Source organism: Sinocyclocheilus grahami, unplaced genomic scaffold (genome assembly GCF_001515645.1).
Source record: "Sinocyclocheilus grahami isolate Dianchi unplaced genomic scaffold, SAMN03320097.WGS_v1.1 scaffold740.1, whole genome shotgun sequence".
NCBI lineage: Eukaryota > Metazoa > Chordata > Actinopteri > Cypriniformes > Cyprinidae > Sinocyclocheilus > Sinocyclocheilus grahami.
In genome coordinates this window covers 7,342-26,230 of record NW_015505919.1, presented here as the reverse complement: position 1 = coordinate 26,230, position 18,889 = coordinate 7,342, and the positions used below count along the sequence as shown (strand labels likewise).

The window sequence follows — 18,889 nt, the reverse complement described above, 5'->3', positions numbered from 1 at the left end:
CCAGGTTTTTCATGAATGTGGAAACCAAGGCAATAACTATAAAAAATACAGTAAACATGAACAAATAGAGACCTAATAATACTTAAATATACCTGTATTCCAATAAAAATCTATGACTGATGTTACAACGACTCTCTCTAACAGACTTCAATTCCAGACTTAAAGTCTAGCATTGGCTTTAATGCATGTGAGACTTGAGAGATCAGCAATGTTCCAGAAGAGGGCAGTGTTGACCAGAGCATGAACAGTTAAAACCGCTGGTTTAATAGACCTTGTCAATATTTAGAGCAAATCACTGAGCTTTTATTCATTCACATGCAAAATATAATATTGACCAGTATATCAGAGTTAGTAACAATTACACCACTAAATGGATCTAAGAGTAAAAGTTTGATTAAAACAAGCAGACAAAAAATATTTATATTTGCATTAAGTATTGCAGAGTATAATTAAAACAACATTCCGTATATATAAAAGCAGTTTTCCCTTTTGTTCCAGTGTATAACAGAGCAAAATCTCATGCAAACCAAAAAATCTTACTGCACTAAATGATTTCATATTAAAAATGTGCTAATAATAGCATTGTTTTGCACTATAGTGATATATATTCAGAGTTGGTGTGACTAGATAAATATACTGTTATTATACATGATGTTTTTGTGTCTGTGTATTTCTTTATAGTTAGATTTTGGCCATTATTGGTGATAACTGAGTGATTCTGCATTTTAAATAGTAAGACATCTCAGTATAAAAACCTTTCAAATGTGAACAGTAAACATGCTTAAAAGCAATAAGCCTACATTGCAGTATATTCTTTGGCATATGGAAAAAACGCAGCAGTGTGTAGTAGATGTACATTGCATTCATCCTAAATCACCTCTGCTCCTTCCGTCTGTGGGCAGATCTTTCAGCTCTTTTCAGAACATGAACCTCCTCACAGTATGACGCAGCTCGATCCAGAAGACTCCTGTGGTCTGCATTAACAATGTGAGCGTTATTATGCTATTCAAATTTTTTGCAGGTACATATTTTATATACACACAGCATAAAAAGACCTTTTCTTTAGACCATCAAAGAGAATTGTCACAGAAGCTGTATATTATAAATGTTGGGTAAATATTGTACTGGTTAAGATAACAGAGATGGAACAGTATTGTTCTATCAGAGTGTGATAACATGAAGTGATGCCGTGAAACTACCTTGCAGCAGGAGCTTGATTGGGCTTCAGCCTCTTGGTGGCGCTGTAGCCGCTTTCCCCAGTTGAAGGGATGGAACTGCTGCTATCTGTGTTCTCTCTGTGTTCCCGAACCTCTTCATCCAACATCTGCATTAGAGAAACCACAGATGTTTAAGTGCATGTAAAGTAAAAACATACAGTATAAATTAATACAAATAAAAATGATATAAAATTTAAATAAGTATAAATTATATGATTAGATTAACAATGAAAACTGTATTTATATTCACAATTTAGTTTAAATGATTAGTGGATGAGAAATAGTGAATTCTGCATTTTTGTATTATATTATTTATTTAAATATAATTTTTTTTACCCACAATATTTAGAAATATTACATATTTCTTCCTTAATAAACAAGTTTATTTTTCTAATCCCAAGAATAATAATCATTTTTAAAATATTTAAATTAGATTATGAACAGTGGTGTACAAAAGTTTGAAAAACCAGGTTTTTAAATCTAATTTAAAAGGAATAGTTCAACCAAAAATTAAAAATCTGTCATTATTTACTCACCCTCAAATTGTTCCAAACCTGTAACTACACAAACCTGTGTAGTTTCTTCTATTGAGCACAAAAAATAAATAAAATAAGTTATTTTGAAGAATGCTTGTAACCAACCAGTTAACGGCAGCCATTGACTTCTATAGAATGGAAAAAAAATACTATGGAAGTCAATAGCTACCATCAAATGATTGGTTACCAGTATTCTTCAAATTATCTTATTTTGTGCTCAACAGAAGAAAGAAACTCTTACAGGTTTGGAACAACTTGAGGGTGAGTAAATGATGACAGAATTGTAATTTTTAGGCGATTTAACCCTTCAAACCAGATAATAAATAAAACGTTTTCAAACATACATAAATAAATATGTGCCCCCCTTAAGTGCCCCCCCCCCCTCTTGAACATAGACGTGAAAGTGCACTATTCAAACTTAAATTATTATAATTCATGAGAACTTTTTAAGAAGACAAGTGGAATCATTTCAAAATATTAAAGTATCAAAAAGTTATAGAAGTTTAAATTTACTGTAAAGAAAATTCACTGTACCAATTTTTATTTTATATAAAGTAAATATTTTACAAAATGTATATAAAATTAAAGCCTTATGTCTAAATAAGTTATGTTCCAAATTTGAAGTTGATATAAAAAAAATTGAGGTTCCTGTGAGATTTTATTTAGGGCGTTATACCACAAACAGCCACCGGGTGCCATCCAAACTGTAGAATTTTTGTTGATGCATTTTCCTGTCAGGAAGGTCTAAATTGTAATATTATGACACTTGACTCCACCCACTAAGGGGAGGAGACCGCTAAAAGATTTAAAAGTACCATTTCCATGGTAAAGCAATGTCTGATTTAAAAATGTTTTCACAGGATGAATTCTGAGGTTTTAAGCTTTCAAATGATATATAATTTATGATGATTACTAAAATATGTGATGGAGAAAAAAGACAAAAAAAAGAGCGCCATTGGGCCCACCTGTGGGCCGGTGGCACATAAGGGGTTAAATTACATACATATTAAATTAGAGAAATACATATTACTAATTTGGTAAAAAAAGAAAAGCTTCAGCCTTTAAAACACCCTATGCATAATCTAATTAACTAATAATATTAGTTATTAATAATTTTTTTACATGAATTGTAATTAAACATGAAACAACAACCGACCATGGTTCTTTTTATTCCACGTGTTTGCTGCAGTTCTGGAGTGTTCTGACTGTCTGGTTCCGATCTGATTGGCTTCCTGCGCAGCTCGTCTCTCCTGTGCACCACTGTATTCTTTGACTTCAGCTGCCTGGGATGGAAAACGAGACCATCCGTCATCAACCGAACCAGGGAAGACATTAAGATCAGTCATTTAAACAGGAATCAAGAAGCTGGAGTATGAAAACTACATCATTAGCTCCTCTTTCATGTCATACCTGATGCTAATCTTGACATTTTAATACAGATGACAAACTCAGACCACCTCTTCAAGCTCCAGCTCGTGTTACACTGAGACGCGTTATACTTGTACCTTGTATAAAAAAAATGTTCCAGCTCACGACTGCGGTTTTGAGATTAAATCCAAAAAAGTATTAACTACTTTTCACAAACTGATGGAGACAACTGAATTTGAACATGTTATTTGCATTTTTAGCCATTTTTTGGTATGACTGTGTGCAGCTTTGCTGCATAGAGGTACAGTTTAGCCAAAAATGATTTTTTAAAATGATCTTTAAAAAAAATTAAAAAAATTAATATAATGCAACTTAATTTCCCCCCTTAAAATGTATACAGTATGTGGGGCTGAAATTACAGGACGAAATAACACTACTTGTTATAAAAAATAAAATTAAAATATTTCCATTTAACATTTAATTTAGACACACATATGAATTGTAGGGTTAAGAAAGTGGCATAAAAACGTGTGAAACAGAAACAAAAAAGTATGAGAGATAATTTTAAAAAATGTAAAATAATAATAATAATGCATATTATATGCATTACTGATTAATTAAAAAAATAAATAAATAAAGGAGTTAAAAAATTTTTTTTATATATATATATATATATTTATTATTATTATTATTTTTTTTCACTATGGTCTTTGACTTGTGGTTGTGGACCAACAGTACATAATATTTTTATGATTAAATATCAATCAGTAGATGAATGAAAATTCAAAAAGTTTTTTTAAAAAGAAAAAAATATATAAAAAAGGAATAAAAACAACAACACACCGTTTTCATATTATAATTTTTAGTAAGTCTTTCTTTTAATATTGTTAAGAAAGAAAGAAAGAGACATACTTTGACATACAAATAAAACAAAAATAAAGCAAAGCAAAAAGGAAGACAAAAATAAAGTAAAGCAAAACAAAAGAATGACAAAACAACAAAAAACGAATACTTTGACATACAAACAAAACAAAAACAAAGTAAAGAAAAGCAAAAGCAACACACAAAAAAACAATGTATATGCTAATGAATCACTACGAGAACAAAAAAACTTTGAAAACATTTAAAACAATCAATTTCAAGTCAAGAAAACATTCAACAAGTAAACAGCGCCAGACAGTCTGTTCCTCTTTTCTTCACGTGAGCTCCAAAACTGTAATGTAAGATCAGTTTGAAAAGCCAAACATGTCTCCAAGACTATATACTAAATGGTCTTAAAATCACCACGGAGCTCCTCAGACACATTTCACAAGAAAAGAATGGTAAGCACGCTAGTGTTTAATGCATCAGTCCTTGCACATGAAATGCTCCAAAAGCAGAGGGATTGTCAGAGCCAACAGCACGTGTTGTTCTGCCAGGGCCTTGTGTTTTAGAGTGTTAATGCACCATTTCCAAAACAGAAACAAGAGACCGGTGACTGTGTTTGACAATGAGGTACACCATAATGAAATCGCAAATCATTCAGCCACTCTTTCAGTTGGTGTTGATTTAAGGTAAGATGCAAGTTCCAACCGAACAACAACAAACAGCATAAACCGCACAAATGAATCACCAATGGCAAGAGTAAAGGCTGAGATTTCAAGTGGACATGCATGTAAATACACAGCAATATGTTAATGTACAAAATATATAATGTACAAAATAAAGTAAATGTACAAAAAAAAACACATTTTTATTTTCTACCTGCCATGCATTCCACTTTAAATGCAGCCTTTAATCTTGGTATTATTTGCCGCTTATGCTGGTTGTTACAGTGCACGACCCCACAATGGATGCTGTTTGGTTGGAATTTACCTTAAATCAACACCAACTGAAAGAGCAAGGCATCAGATTTGTAGATATTATGGAGAATCACGATGTGTTATTCATGCATGAAGCCACAGTATATTTCTGAACATAATTCAAACTTATTCAGTCACTGAAACACATCTTGCTTCCTTAATTTCTTAGACACTAAAAGGAAAGTCTGAAGTGCTTGAGTATTAAACATTTATGCTTAAATCTCCTTCCTGCAGATTCATGAAGCAACATTACAAGCTAAAAGAAGGTCTTTATGAGAAGAAACCACAAAAAACTGTGGAACACCTTGCTACTTTCATTTCAGAATCACAAAAAAAGATACAGGCAGACCTTGTTCTCTTGGCTTTCAAAAATAACCGTGTGAATCGTGTATCATAGTGACGTCACCACAACATAATATCCGACAAGACTCCTGCAAAAAAAGACTGAGCTGAAGTCTAAACAAGAACCTGTTCACTAGATTTAGGAGATTCTTTCCTGTGCAAAACTCTTACTGGTCCAATTTAAAAGCAAAGTAAAAAGTCAAATATTCAAAAAAACTTTAGTATTGATCCATTTGCCATTAAGTTAATGCCATGCATTTGGAAGTAACACCTACAGCACTTTAAAAATGATATTTACTGTGCTTATTTGAGCAGACACGTGCAAACTAAATCAGACACAGGCTTGCAGGAACAGATCTCAAATTGTCACCAAACTACGAAAGCATTGAGGTCAGCGAGCCCTCGTTGGCCTTAGCATCAGCCACCCCGTCCCCTTTCAACTCCAGTTACAGAGCAATTAAACAGGGCAGCCCTCCAGAAGAAGCGTGCCAGAGACTCAGATAAGACCTGATTTATTGCCCAGTAGTCAAAAGGTAAGCCAGAGAACACGGAAATGTTATGTATTTCATTCCCCCCCCTACTGCTTCTGTTCTCCTTAAGAAACTTAAAAGTACATGATGCTTATGGATGTCTTTGCTCTGGAGATCTGGCATGTAGAGGAAGAACAATCCATCATCAACAACAAAATATAAGGTTTAAAAGGAAAGAAAGAAAGAAAGAAAAAGAAAGAAAGAAAAAGAAAGAAAGAGACAAAAGTGTTTGAATCCGGGAAAGAGCAACTAAATCAAAACTAGGTGAATATACAGTAACTCAAAAATGTTCTGAATTATAGTCCTCTAAAACAATGATCATTTCCTTCGTCTTTTTTGATCCAACACAGGAGACACTGTGTCTAAAGCACAGGATATTTGTGTGTGTTTTTTTTCTGGTGACATGAAAGGGAAGTATTTGGTTTGTATAGGAGACTTCTATCTGACCATAGAGTTGAGCGGATCTGCCTCGATGAGAGACGCTCAGTTTTGTCATATGGCTCCAGCCGCCTTCACCTCATGTCATTGAAACCATCGATTGCAAACTGATTGAGTCCCCTGGCCAACAACTAGTATTGGTGTGTATCTGCATGCATGTGGGTGAAACCTAAACCATATTCATCTTGTATTACAATATTCCTCAAGTGAGGAAAAAGAAACATCACAAATACTACAATTAAAACCACTCAGATGGAAAATATATTATATATAACTTATTTGAATCACTGATTTAGTGATGTTGATTTCTAGGCATATGGCAAAGGAAATTGGAGGGAATGACAAGCTCTTAAGTTTCAGGCGGCCTTAAGGGCCTCGATATGTTTGTGGTCTTGCTTCAAGTCAATAATCAGTGGCATTAAGATTACTGGTATGCAACAACTGAAAATAAGATCATGGATTATATTTCCCAACCACAAGCAATAGCAATAACATAATACTGTATCGATAACGGGAATCTGATAGTGATTCATGAAAGGAAACGATTACATTTGCATCACAGATAATCATGGAGGGGAACGAATAGAATCAGAAAGGCAATTGTAAGTCATGTGACACGGATCGGTGACATGGCTTGTGTCAAATATGAAGGTAATTATAAAAGGACACAAGAGTAATGGATCCCATAATTTAAAGGGGGCAAATAATGATACATTTTGCTTGATCTTTTGCAATACCATAAAACTCTATTAAACATTCAATTAAACAGTTGAGTCAACAAACACTATTTAAACATACTGTTTAAACTTTCAAAACTCAAAAAGAACATTTATTGAAACTAAACTGCAATAATGACTGTCCGAGGCCTTGTGTAGCACCTACAGCTCTGCATATCCAGGAGTTTAGATTTATATTTAAGATGGTCCCTGATTTTTTCAGTCCAATCTTAACATTTTATGCACTGTATGCCAGTGCAGATTGTTTTGTGAACCTGTTCTATTAAACCTGTTGAAGGATTGGATGCTTAAAAATTATATTGGACCTGCGAGCAAGTAATAAATGAGTGCAGCAAAGTAATGAAAAATTACCTGCTTAATTATACGGTTCAGACAGAAGATGCAAAATAGCCTAAGAATTATGGAAACCCTAAATTAGGTTTCTGGACCTCAAGGAAAACATTTTTATAAAACGAGGACAAAATGTATACTGAACATACATCTGTCTCTTAGGTATAATGGTCAATGCATGACATATTTTAACAAACAATTCACATTATTAATGCAATGACTTGAATACACCTCTTCTATGTCATTTTCTGAATGAAAAATAATTTAGATTTTTTTAAAGGTGGCAAACAGTAAAAAATGTCAAGGTAATACAGCTGACTTGATAATATAGAAAGCTGAATTCAAAGAAAACAAAAAGAATATACATGCATTTAAAAAAAAAAAAAAAAACGAGGGTAAAATGTAAAAAGTTTTTTATTTTAAAATGTTTTAATATTAAAATAATTATAATTAAAGGGCAGGACTTACACAAAAATACACAATCATCAGAATATTAATTACAAAATTCCCACCACCCGCCCATGAAGATGGCACAAGGTGACAGTCTGTCCCTCCCAATCACTCAGATAGTGCTAAACTAATTAGCCTAGCCTTGAGAGTTGGGACTGTCCCCTGTGACGAGCTCGCCCCATGACAACCATCGCCTTGCCCTCAGGTCCTGTGAGAGAGTAAAGGGCACTGATGTTATGCTAACACTGACTACAGCATAAAAGGCTGATGATTATGAGCTGTGTTGTTGTTTTACCTTCAAAACCTGGGTGGAGTGACATTCTAGGGCTGGTAAGCTAAAATGTTTAGGTTTTTTAGGAGCTGATTTTTGAGTATCCCCGTGTGGACAGATAGACTCACCCAATAGCCAAGCAGAGGCTACGGTACCAATCATTAATGTCTCCCTGATCATCGGACATTAGAAGCAGTTTGGCCCTGGCAAAGGTCAACTAGAAGAGAGAAAATATTCAGTTAGAGGAAGAGATATCTAGTGTAGCGTTAGTTCTGACAGGTCACGTTAGTCAAGCTCGCATCAGCTGACTCTCAGCTGATCCCCATCTACCTATAGGAATACGACACCTATCTAAGCATTCATATATAAGGTCCCTCAGTATTATCAGCAGTTTTCACATTGCTCAATAGCTAATTACCCTCCTCCATCCCCAACTCCTCTGTCAGTCAGGATTCAGCCTTCTGATTCTCCTTTGAATCAGACTAATTCTAAAATGTATACATAACATTATTGAACTTTAACGATATCTGCAATGCATTTATGTTGGTTCTGTTCTGTTTACCCTGGTGGGGTTATCGCTGCTCTTCCTGCTCTCATCCATGCTAGGCTGCATGGATGCAAAGGGAGTTCTTGCCCAGAACAGAACCATACCACCAATCCAAACTGTATGCTAATTGTCAATCATCTTCGACGATAGTGGTCCTGACAGAATGAGAGTTTATGTATTATAGAAACTGGTGAAGGACACTGAAAAGTGGTGATTTTGGTGGTACCATTTGTCTACATGAGAGAGTGTTTGTATATGAATAATTTCTTCCCTCCTTTTCTCTTTCTCTCACATTTCCCATCTGATCAAACATTTGTCTCTTAGGCATAAGGATCAATGAAAGACGCTCATATCATATAATCATTTATCCAGAAATGCATTAAAATGCAATACATCTCTTCTATGATGACCATGCTTTAAATTACAGAATTAAAAACAACTTTTGATAAACTCAAGTTTGTTGTGGGGCACAATATCAGCGACGTCCTGATATTATAATGAAGAAAAAAAAGCTTCATTAAAAAAATTACAAACATTTTTAAAAGTTGGCATTATGTATTTTAACAAAACTGCTTCTTAATATTTGAAAAAACTTTGTCAACCACATGAATGTCAAGTTTAACAAAACTGCTTCTTAATATTTGAAAAAACTTTGTCAACCACATGAATGTCAAGTTTAACAAAACTGCTTCTCACCGGAGCACCTACCTGGACCTTTCTCACGAGCACCCCTCACCCCAATAAATCCACCCTCCGGGGTACTGATTGAGATTTCTTGTTGTGTGATTCTTCACCCCGTTACACTGGTGGAGAATGCAGGCGAATTGGTGAAGAATCACCGACAAGCAATCTTTACCTCACCTTTTTTCCTTGTTTTTGTCTCCGGTTTCTGTCACAGGCGAGCGCTCCTCCCCCACCATGGACGGAATCCTCCAGTGGCTCACCGAGGTTAGCATCCGCCAGCAACAAATTGTTGAGCACCTCGCCACCTGTCAAGGAGCGACGGAGCAGGGACTCGTGGCACTGCGTGCCGCCGCCGCTCGACGCGTTCCGCTGCCGGACCCCCGAGTGCAAGCCGCAAAGCTGCTACCCAAGCTGACCCCTCATGATGACGTAGAAGCCTTCTTACAAATGTTCGAAGCGACGGCCACCTTGGAAGGGTGGCATCAGGATGACTGGGCACGGGTGCTGGCTCCCCTGCTGACGGGCGAAGCACAGCGTGCATACTTCGCTCTTCCTGCCGCCTCTGCCGATCAATATAAGGAGGTCAAGAAGGAAATCCTAGCCCGCCTGGGGTTATCCCCTATCTGTGCCGCCCAGCACTTCCACGAGTGAGAGTATAAGCCCCGTCTGCCGGCCCGTGCCCAGGCCGCCGAACTCACGACTCATGCAGCACTGACTGCTGGAGGGGGCTCTATAGGCTGGACAGGTGGCGGAGCGCGTGGTGATTGACCGTATCCTCCGAGCCCTTCCCGACAGGCAGTGGGGATGAGGAACCCAACCACCACCTCTGAGCTGGTGGATGCGGCCCCACACCGGGATGCTGGGGAGCGAGCGCCGCCATTTCCCCGGAGGGTGGTCCAGGAGCGGTGCGCGCCGGAGGGCACCCCGCGACCAGTAGGCAGGCCGGCGGCTCCCTCTCCGCGGGATGAGCCCATGCCAACGGAAGTCCCCGCACGTCCCGCACGGACCTGGCTGGCTGCATTGTGCACCACAACCTGCCGGTTGGAGCTCCAGAGGTGAAAGTGAATGGAAAGCCGTTCCGGGCCATCCTGGACTCAGACAGTGCGGTCACTCTGGTCCAGTCGCAGATTCTCGCCCCCCCGAACGGAATATAAAGCCTTCCTCCCCATAACCTGTGTCCACGGGGATACACGACAAGTTCTCACTCGTAGGGTGACCATTTCGGCCGCTCCCGGCGCCTGGCCGGTGGAAGTCGGGGTCATGAAGGATCTTCCCGTCCCCGTGCTGATCGGGAGAGACTGGCCAGGGTTTGACCACCTGCTGGCCACGGCTATGCAGCCTGCCAGCCCAGGAGGGGGCCGCCGAAGAAGGTCTACCATCCCCAGACTGACAGACTGGTCGAATGCTTCAATCAAACACTCAAGCAGATGTTGAGACAGGTGGTCGCGGAGGATAAACGCGACTGGGACCTGATGCTCCCCTATGTCCTTTTCGGGATCCGCAAAGTCCCACAGGCCTCAACTGGCTTCACCCCTTCGAGCTCCTCTTTGGCCGGCAACCCCGCGGCCTCCTGGATGTGGCGAAGGAAGCTTGGGAGCAGCAGCTGGCAGCCCATCGCTCTGTCATCGAGCATGTAAAACAGATGAGGGAAAGGATCGACCGGGTCATGCCATTAGTCCGGGAACACCTGACAAAGGCGCAGCAGGCCCAACAGCGTCACTATAACTGGGCAGCCCAGCCATGGGAGTTTCAGCCCGGAGACCGAGTCATGGTCCTAGTCCCCAATGCGGCCTGCAAATTCCTGGCCACCTGGCAGGGTCCCTATACGGTGACGTACCGGGTGCTTCAGCCAGGAAGGAGGAGAGCCGAGCAGCTCTACCACATTAACTTCCTGAAGAAGTGGATGGGGACTAGAGACCAGCTCGCGGCCCTCGCCATCTCTGATCCCGTGGTTGTTGAAGTCAACCCCCACCTCTCGGCTGCCCAGAAGAGGGAGCTGCAGTACCTGGTCGGTCAGTTCTCTGATGTGTTCTCCTCTCTTCCCGGGCGGACCAACGTCCTGCAGCACGACATCCGGACACCGCCAGGGGTGTGACGAGCGTCCCGAAGCTTCATCAGCGTCACCCTGGAAACAAGCGAGGAGTACCTGGCCATCACAGGCTGATCGGTCACAGCTGCGCACCTCAGGCGGCGGCTACATAAACCAAGCATGCCCTGCCATCTAGGAGATTCCTCCATGAGACTGAGCACTAACTCGCCCTCTCATTTTTCCCACAGAAAGCAGCGTGTGACCGACCAGCCCCACAGGAGCACTGCACGGACCCTCTGCACTGGGAAGACGGAAGAGAGCACTCATGGCACCGGAGCACCTACCTGGACCTTTCTCACGAACACCCATCACCCCAATAAATCCACCCTCTGGGGTATTGATTGAGATTACTTGTCGTGTGATTCTTCACCATGTTACTGTGTGTGTGTATATATATATATATATACCCGTCACCATTTTTCTCAGTAAATATATTTCTAAAGGTGCTGTTGACATGAAATTTTCACCAGATGTCTGTAACAACCCAAGTAATCTATACATACAAAACAAATAAATTCAGCATGTGTAATAAAATGGAATGACACAGGGGAAAAAGTATTGAACACATGAAGAAAGGGAGGTGCAAAAAAGGCATGGAAAGCCAAGACACCAATATGTCTATACATACATACACTGTATGTGTGTAAAAAAAAACAAAATTAAACTATGTACACTCTCATGTATTTAAGGTATAATGAAATTATATTGCCTTTACTGAAACGTCTCTCGAAAATGGTAAAAACGTCTTTCAAAAAACCAACATATGTTGTTGTGCACATAATTCCTTTGGATCACTAGAGGGCGTCCATGAACTAGTTTGTTAGCATTGCCTCCAGTGTTTACATGGACCATGGTCTCAAAATCTCAAACATTTGTGATCTTATGATTCACAGTACTGACTTCAGTTTTTCAGGCATATAGCCTATAGATGTACAGGACGAACGGCCACAATTAGGCATTTTAAAGGCTTAACTGGCCTTAAGATGAATTTTAACATTTTAGCATTGAGGGTGAGACACTTTAATCCACCTCACAAAACATTAAAGAACATTGTCAATAACATTAGTAGATAATTTAATGCATTTAATGATTTGATTTTCAATCTGATGCAAAATAGGTCACGAAAATGAGAACCACGAAGGAGCTGCAGAGGAAGCAACACGTTCGCCACTCGAGCCCAAAGGCGCACAGATGTGCCAGTTGATGCTCTCAGCTGCTAATTTGGCAATGATCTGCACTTGGAGGACAAGTTTTCTGAGCTCGGCCCACATTCTCCGCCTCCCGTCAGATGGCTCATCCTTGAGTCAACAGCAATTACCATCACTCATCCGCACTGAGGAGACTTTACTGCTAGATTACACATGTCAAACAAGACAACGGGAACCATCCAACCCCAAACAAAGGCAGAGGCTTTATCCTCAGAATAATTACAATGGGGACCCATTAGAGTGGATTATAATTGGGGCCTTGAAAATATTAAATGACCTTTCACATTTACCTGAGGCTGCCGGAGTGGAGGAAACGGCAGCAGTTACCGACAGCATATCAATAATCAGGCCTAATCTTTATTACGACTGGGGACGGAATCGTAATGATGAGTGGAGCCGGGTCTTTAATGGACACCTGGTAAAAAGCAACGACGCTCTGGTTATATTTTAAGGAGGCGGGGGGGGGGCTGGTGCGCTTGTTTCTCATTAGGTATTAAATAGATTAAGATTTCAAATGTACCATCATCAAAAGTATTATCTAATTACCGAGTTCAGCGAGCAAGGCAAAGCGGAGCGCGATATTAGGGGTCCGCCGCATGGGGGGACGGGTGGCCTGATTTATGCACAAATAGATTCCACTTCTATTGCGATGCGGTAATTAGGGATTTGTCAGGAAATCTGACCCTCTTAGGTAGAAATTACTTTGTATAATACGAACGGCGGAGCACTCTTCGACGCACATAATTTCACTTGATTATTTATACATCAAAGGGAATCGTCATGGATGCAGAATAATATTCAAGGAGGTGGAGGAAGAAAGACGGGGAGCCACGAGAGGAAGATGGAGAGACGAAAAGGGAGGGGGGTGCGAAGATGGGAAATGCGAGAGAAAGAGAAAAGGAGGGAAGAAATTATCCGTATACAAACACTCTCTCATCTAGACAAATGGATAGGGGAGAGGGAGCCAAAATTTTCATAGCGCATTTTCCTCTACTACTACTACTTTCAAACTTTGCATATAGATTGCCATGGCATTTCCAGCTGTCAAATTTAATTTTGCTTTAATTCTTCACGGCCCGGCTGGGGAGGGGCCAGAGAGTGCTGACAGCCTCTTTCCCCTTCGGTCCAGGTGGGAGGCGGGTGGAACCGGGATCAATAATGTGTCCTTATGAGAAATTACACCTAATGCTATTGAGTATGCATTTGAGGCCTCTGTGGGATAACAGGCTAATGAAATGCCATTTCTAGCCATTAGATAATATGCAGCCTCGACCACAGCCCAGGTGGAGGAGAGGAGAGGAGTGCGGAGCACTGACAGGGTTTCGGGAAGATGCATTCAGCGGCCGAGCAGAAGAGATGGATCTGTGATCTAATCTGATGGAGTGATGCGAGCGCCTTCCCACACTTCTTTAGAGCAGGTGGCCTTTTTAGGTCTATTCCATGTGCCAAAAAAAGCATACCTGTGACATGATAGTCTAGTAGCTCCGAGACCACTAGCTCCCTTAAATCTTACGAAATGCTCAACAACTTGTAAAGTAATATATACTACATCTTTAGGTTGTATTTATGTAGTTAATGAGTATGAATCTCAGTATGTATATGTAATAATTGTATATTAGTTAGATTTATGCTATTTTATAACCAACTAAACCACATGGAATAAATGCCTTTGTGGTGTACGATACATTCATCTGAATGTTTCATGAGAGTGTGGAGATCGTTTAGACATAATTTGTCACACAGCGGCAGCACAGAGACCTGGAAAGAGATCAAGCCATGTGGAGACATTAAAACTTGAAGCCTTATGAAGAACTCGAGTAATTAGCGCAAGAAGGAGAATGATAAATTGATAATTTTTGCTAACTTGCAGATCAAGTCATTCTGAGAACAATAAGTGTGGGGAGGGACATACGGTTCAAATATATTTGATGGATTTGAAGAGTGCCTATGAGGAATTTTAATGGATAAAATGTGTTATACTCCACAGATTGCCCAAAACAAATACTTGGGGCTGTAAGAATGCATTGATCCACCAATTAAAATTTAATGCATCGATTACAGAATCTAAAAATCAATTATAATTACTACAATAATATCCAATGTACTGTGCATTCAATCATTTTAAGTTCACCCAAATCCCCAGTCTACCTCTGGTGTGGACACATTTAATGGAGATGAAATGTTAGTATTTTTAATAAAACATATTTTTGACAATTATCCCTCAAAATGCGACAATCATAAGCATGCCTATAGTAAGCTGATTTCTAAGAAAAGTGTGAACAGTGACTTTTAGTGGAGTGAGTGGGTCAGGAACAACACATTTCAAATTTATGAACATCCATGAAAATAAAAATGAATCATTCCAAAATATGTGAACTGAATTATGAACAACAATAAATCCATCTGAATTGTAAATATAGCTGTTTTAACTTACACTAATAAGGCCTCCCTGGCTTTTGGTGTGGCCGAAGACTTTATCCACTGTGCACTCCTTTAATGGGTAGATTTGCTGGCAGGCAAACTTATCCCCATTGAAAGGATGTATGGGACTGCATGGTTTGGCCTGGAGCAGGATGTCAGAGAACAGGTAAAACATCTTGGGTTTTGCCTCCGTGCCTTTAGGGGGCACTGTCTTTAGCCAGCCTTCCCGAATGTACCGCCTCCCTACGACAAGAAGAGATAACAGGGAAATGGATGAAGGACTTACCTATTGTCTACCTAAAAAGTCAATTTCAAGCAGAGAATAAAAAGCAGAAGGTTTACATGACTTGAGACGGAAAAGAGACGACCAATCTCCCTTCTCAGTGATTGGCAGCTGCATGATGGAAACTAAATTAGATGCTGACATTTGGATAGATAAGATGAAATTTCATTCCTGCTACTGATTCCTTAATTGCCCCAGTGAACCTTGTGATTGAAGCTCTGGCGATAGCAAGAGCGTGGAGCTCAAAATGGATGCTCTGAGCGACAGACAAGCACTCTATGATTAGCAGAGGGGTCAAGTAGGGGTCAAACCGCTTTTTAAAAATGCCACAGGTTTAATATGAGGCAACAACGAAGACACATTCTGTGATACTCCAGGGCGACATGTGCAGATTGGATTTAATGGTTTCTTTGGCTTCTTTAAATTAGTAACATGCATTTACATGGTCAAGTTCTATCTGGATCATGCAGGATAGTCATGCCTGACAATTTCGGTTGCACATCCACAATGCTAACAAGTGTACACACTCAATAACAAGACACCCAGAGCCAAAAACATTAAGTTGTCCACAGGTATATCGGTAAAGAACCCCCGGTTCTGTTTAATGTGAATCTGTATGCCTCAAATACCCGTCACTGGTTTGGACTGACATATCCAAAAGGAAGGCTTCATCGGCTCAGTTCAAAGAGCAGGAACTTGGAGATCCCCTCTTCATGTTGAACGCTTTCAACTTTCCCTGTCAAAGAGCACCTCTGCCCAGCTACAAAGGACCTAGTGGTTTGCAGGGTGCTAAAGGTTGCACTACAAAGCGGCCGGGGTCCTCCTCATGTGACCAAGCCAAAGACCCAGAGACACATAAAAGCATTTCTCTATTTGAAAGTGATGGAATGGCAAGTCAGATCATTGTTAATTTTGAGAAGGCTTTGTTGGATAGGCTACCCTTTCATGTTAGTTAAAAGGGGATTCAGGTGTTCATCTACAGTATTCAAAGCTCAGGAGCCCTCTTTTTAAAGTTTTGTTCTGATTCAGGTTACTCGATTGTACGAACAATTGTGACTTTAAGGCCGCAACATATTCTACTGTGCAGGCAATGCAAGCTTTACTATTACACAATGCTGGATTCATTGCCGCAAGTAGGAGTAATCGGTCTTCTATATTCGCGGTGCATACACGTCATGTCGGAATTACCGTAATTATGGGATGTAAAGTCTGAACATACAGAGTATACAAGTTGTAATTTTTATGTTGACATCTGAGTCCTTTATCAAAGTCAGAATCATGTAATTATGGTAATTGGTAAATCAGTTGTCTCTTTTAGGCCAACAACTGTTATGGCAGAGAAATACAAGTTACCTGAACAATAACACATCTGGACTAAAGGGTTAGTTCACCCAAAAATTAAAATTCTGCCATTAATTACTCACCCTCATGTTGTTCCAAACCTGTAAGACCTTCGTTCATCACAAATTAAGATATTTTTGATGCATTCCGAGAGCTCTCTGACCCTCCATAGACAGCAAGGATCCTTACATGATCAAGGCTCAGAAACGTAGCAACGACATCGTTAAAATAATCCATGTGACATCAGTGGTTCAACCGTAACTTTACGAAGCTACGAGAATACTTTTTGTGTGCAAAGAAAACAAAAAATTACAACTTTTTTCAACAATTTGTCTCCTCTGCGTCTCCCTATAGCACCATTTTTATCCCTTTAATGGCACAAATATTTGAATGTAACTTTATTGCCCCCTTGAGTAGCACACTTTCAACGTGTTAGCTGATGATTTTACTGGTTGGTGGTTTGTTTCTGGCATAAAAGATCTGCACTTAACTGACCAATGGGGAGGGGGGGGGGTATGTCATCCAAAGGGCATGGAACGGTCTCATCTTTCTCTCTTCGTCTTTCTATTACGCTCTGTAGGCCAGAGAGTTTCGGCTTGGCACTTGGAAAGCTGTGGTGGCAGCAATGTCCTGCCGAGGACTCCAAGGAAACAGACAGTCTGTCTGCCGTATCAATGTCCCATTGATTCAAGCTTTGCGTCTGAGAATTACACTGCCCTTATCTCCAAGCCGACCACTTAATATTGTTCAGGGGCTCCGAAGCCTCTCATCTGTCAAGCATCACTTTCGTTAGGGCACATCTGAGGAAATGGAGGGGTTGGGTGAGATAAGCTGGGATGGCCTGGTTCGGTTTGGCCTTCTGAAGTCAGAAAAAGTGCAAGTGGAAGAAAAGAAGCCTTATTGGACAAGAGAAAGGACCTCGGTAGAATTCTAGAGTCCTGGAAAAACAGGATGAGAGGTTTTTTTTACACTCTTCCTACATCCGGCGCTATGTGAAATGAGCCCAGTGCTCGTTGGGTATTCATCGCCAGCCTCCCAACCACCTTTGTGCACACACACACTCTCTCTCGCTCCCTTTCTCCCAGCTTCCTTTTTATCTGCCGGCCCACAAGATGAGGAGAGGCGCTAATTGGTCCTGGGGGAGATTGGCAGGCCAAGGCATTCACGACAAGGCCCTCTCTCTCTCCCCCTTCCTTCTCCATCTCCTTCTCTTTTGTTTCACACGTGGGCATTCTCCCTTGGGATAAATAAGAAGGAAGAAAGGACCTCCACTCCACAAGTAGCACAAGAGAAGAAAGATGGAAAGAACTGACATAAGGCACACTTCCCTTCCATTACCAATTAGCGGTGAGAACTTGTCGATAAATTCAGTTAATTCTCTCGTCGGAGACTGCGATTGTGGCTGGCGAAAACAAAACCGCCCACTATCGCCTCTATTGATTATGGGCAAACAGCTGGGTCTCTTTTAAACAAGACTACTTTTCCACACTCTTCCACCTGACCTCCTTCATCCGCTTAACTCTCTGGCTCTCCACGGAGCTCTGGGAGATAAAAAGAATGGAAGATCACAGTCTCTAACCTGGAGTCAGGATTCTGGTCTTTCGGCCCTTCAGCTGTTTCTGGACTCTGCGCAGCTGCAGGTGGTTCTCATGGCTGCGAGCGTTGTCCTGGATCCGCTGGGTGACCTCTGAGACGGCTTTCACTGTCTCTGCACCGAAAGGGCACATGGCATGAAACGGTGGAAGGGACTGAATGGACACAACCAAACTCTGAGAGCACAACAAACTAAACAACACTAAAATTACTCCTTATGCCAAGCACACAATGAAAGACTGAAGCATGTCACACTGTGTACATTTAAAGACACAGTTTATTAAGTTTTCTGTCATGTTGGTAAACACTTCACTTGACTAATTGCAGATTAGGTGCATCAATTATGAGATCCACACTGTTATGTGCTTGGAGGAAGCGCTATTCGAAAAAATTTAAACTTTCACTTCACAATGCATCACTCTTCTTTTTAGCTCTTTTGGTGCTAATTAACTGGCTGTCACTTATTGCAGTTCTCAGGCTAGTCGGGACACCCGAAACCAGATTTCAAACCTTTTTTTTTTTGACAAAAAAGTGACAAACTTCAATCTTGTGTGTTTTGCATTACTTATGGTGTTTGTTCACAGATACATTCAGTAATGAACATGTTCAAATGCATACTTTTTTGGGTGTACTAATGGCATTAATCTAATGGAAATCTATGAT

General features: G+C 40.3%; 1 protein-coding gene across 1 annotated transcript in view; it reads right to left on the bottom strand.

The window, feature by feature from the left end:
- Window positions 1-458: 458 nt before the first annotated feature.
- The window catches only part of LOC107560703 (rho guanine nucleotide exchange factor 39-like), a gene marked incomplete at its 5' end in the record, with an annotated part of 21,610 nt that continues 3,179 nt past the window's right edge, over window positions 459-18,889 (bottom strand). The window contains 6 exons of the mRNA XM_016244948.1: window positions 459-974; window positions 1,200-1,324; window positions 2,910-3,036; window positions 8,189-8,277; window positions 15,023-15,252; window positions 18,213-18,341. Coding sequence (XP_016100434.1) covers window positions 935-974; window positions 1,200-1,324; window positions 2,910-3,036; window positions 8,189-8,277; window positions 15,023-15,252; window positions 18,213-18,341 — 740 coding nt within the window. The remainder of the gene's footprint in view (window positions 975-1,199; window positions 1,325-2,909; window positions 3,037-8,188; window positions 8,278-15,022; window positions 15,253-18,212; window positions 18,342-18,889) is intronic.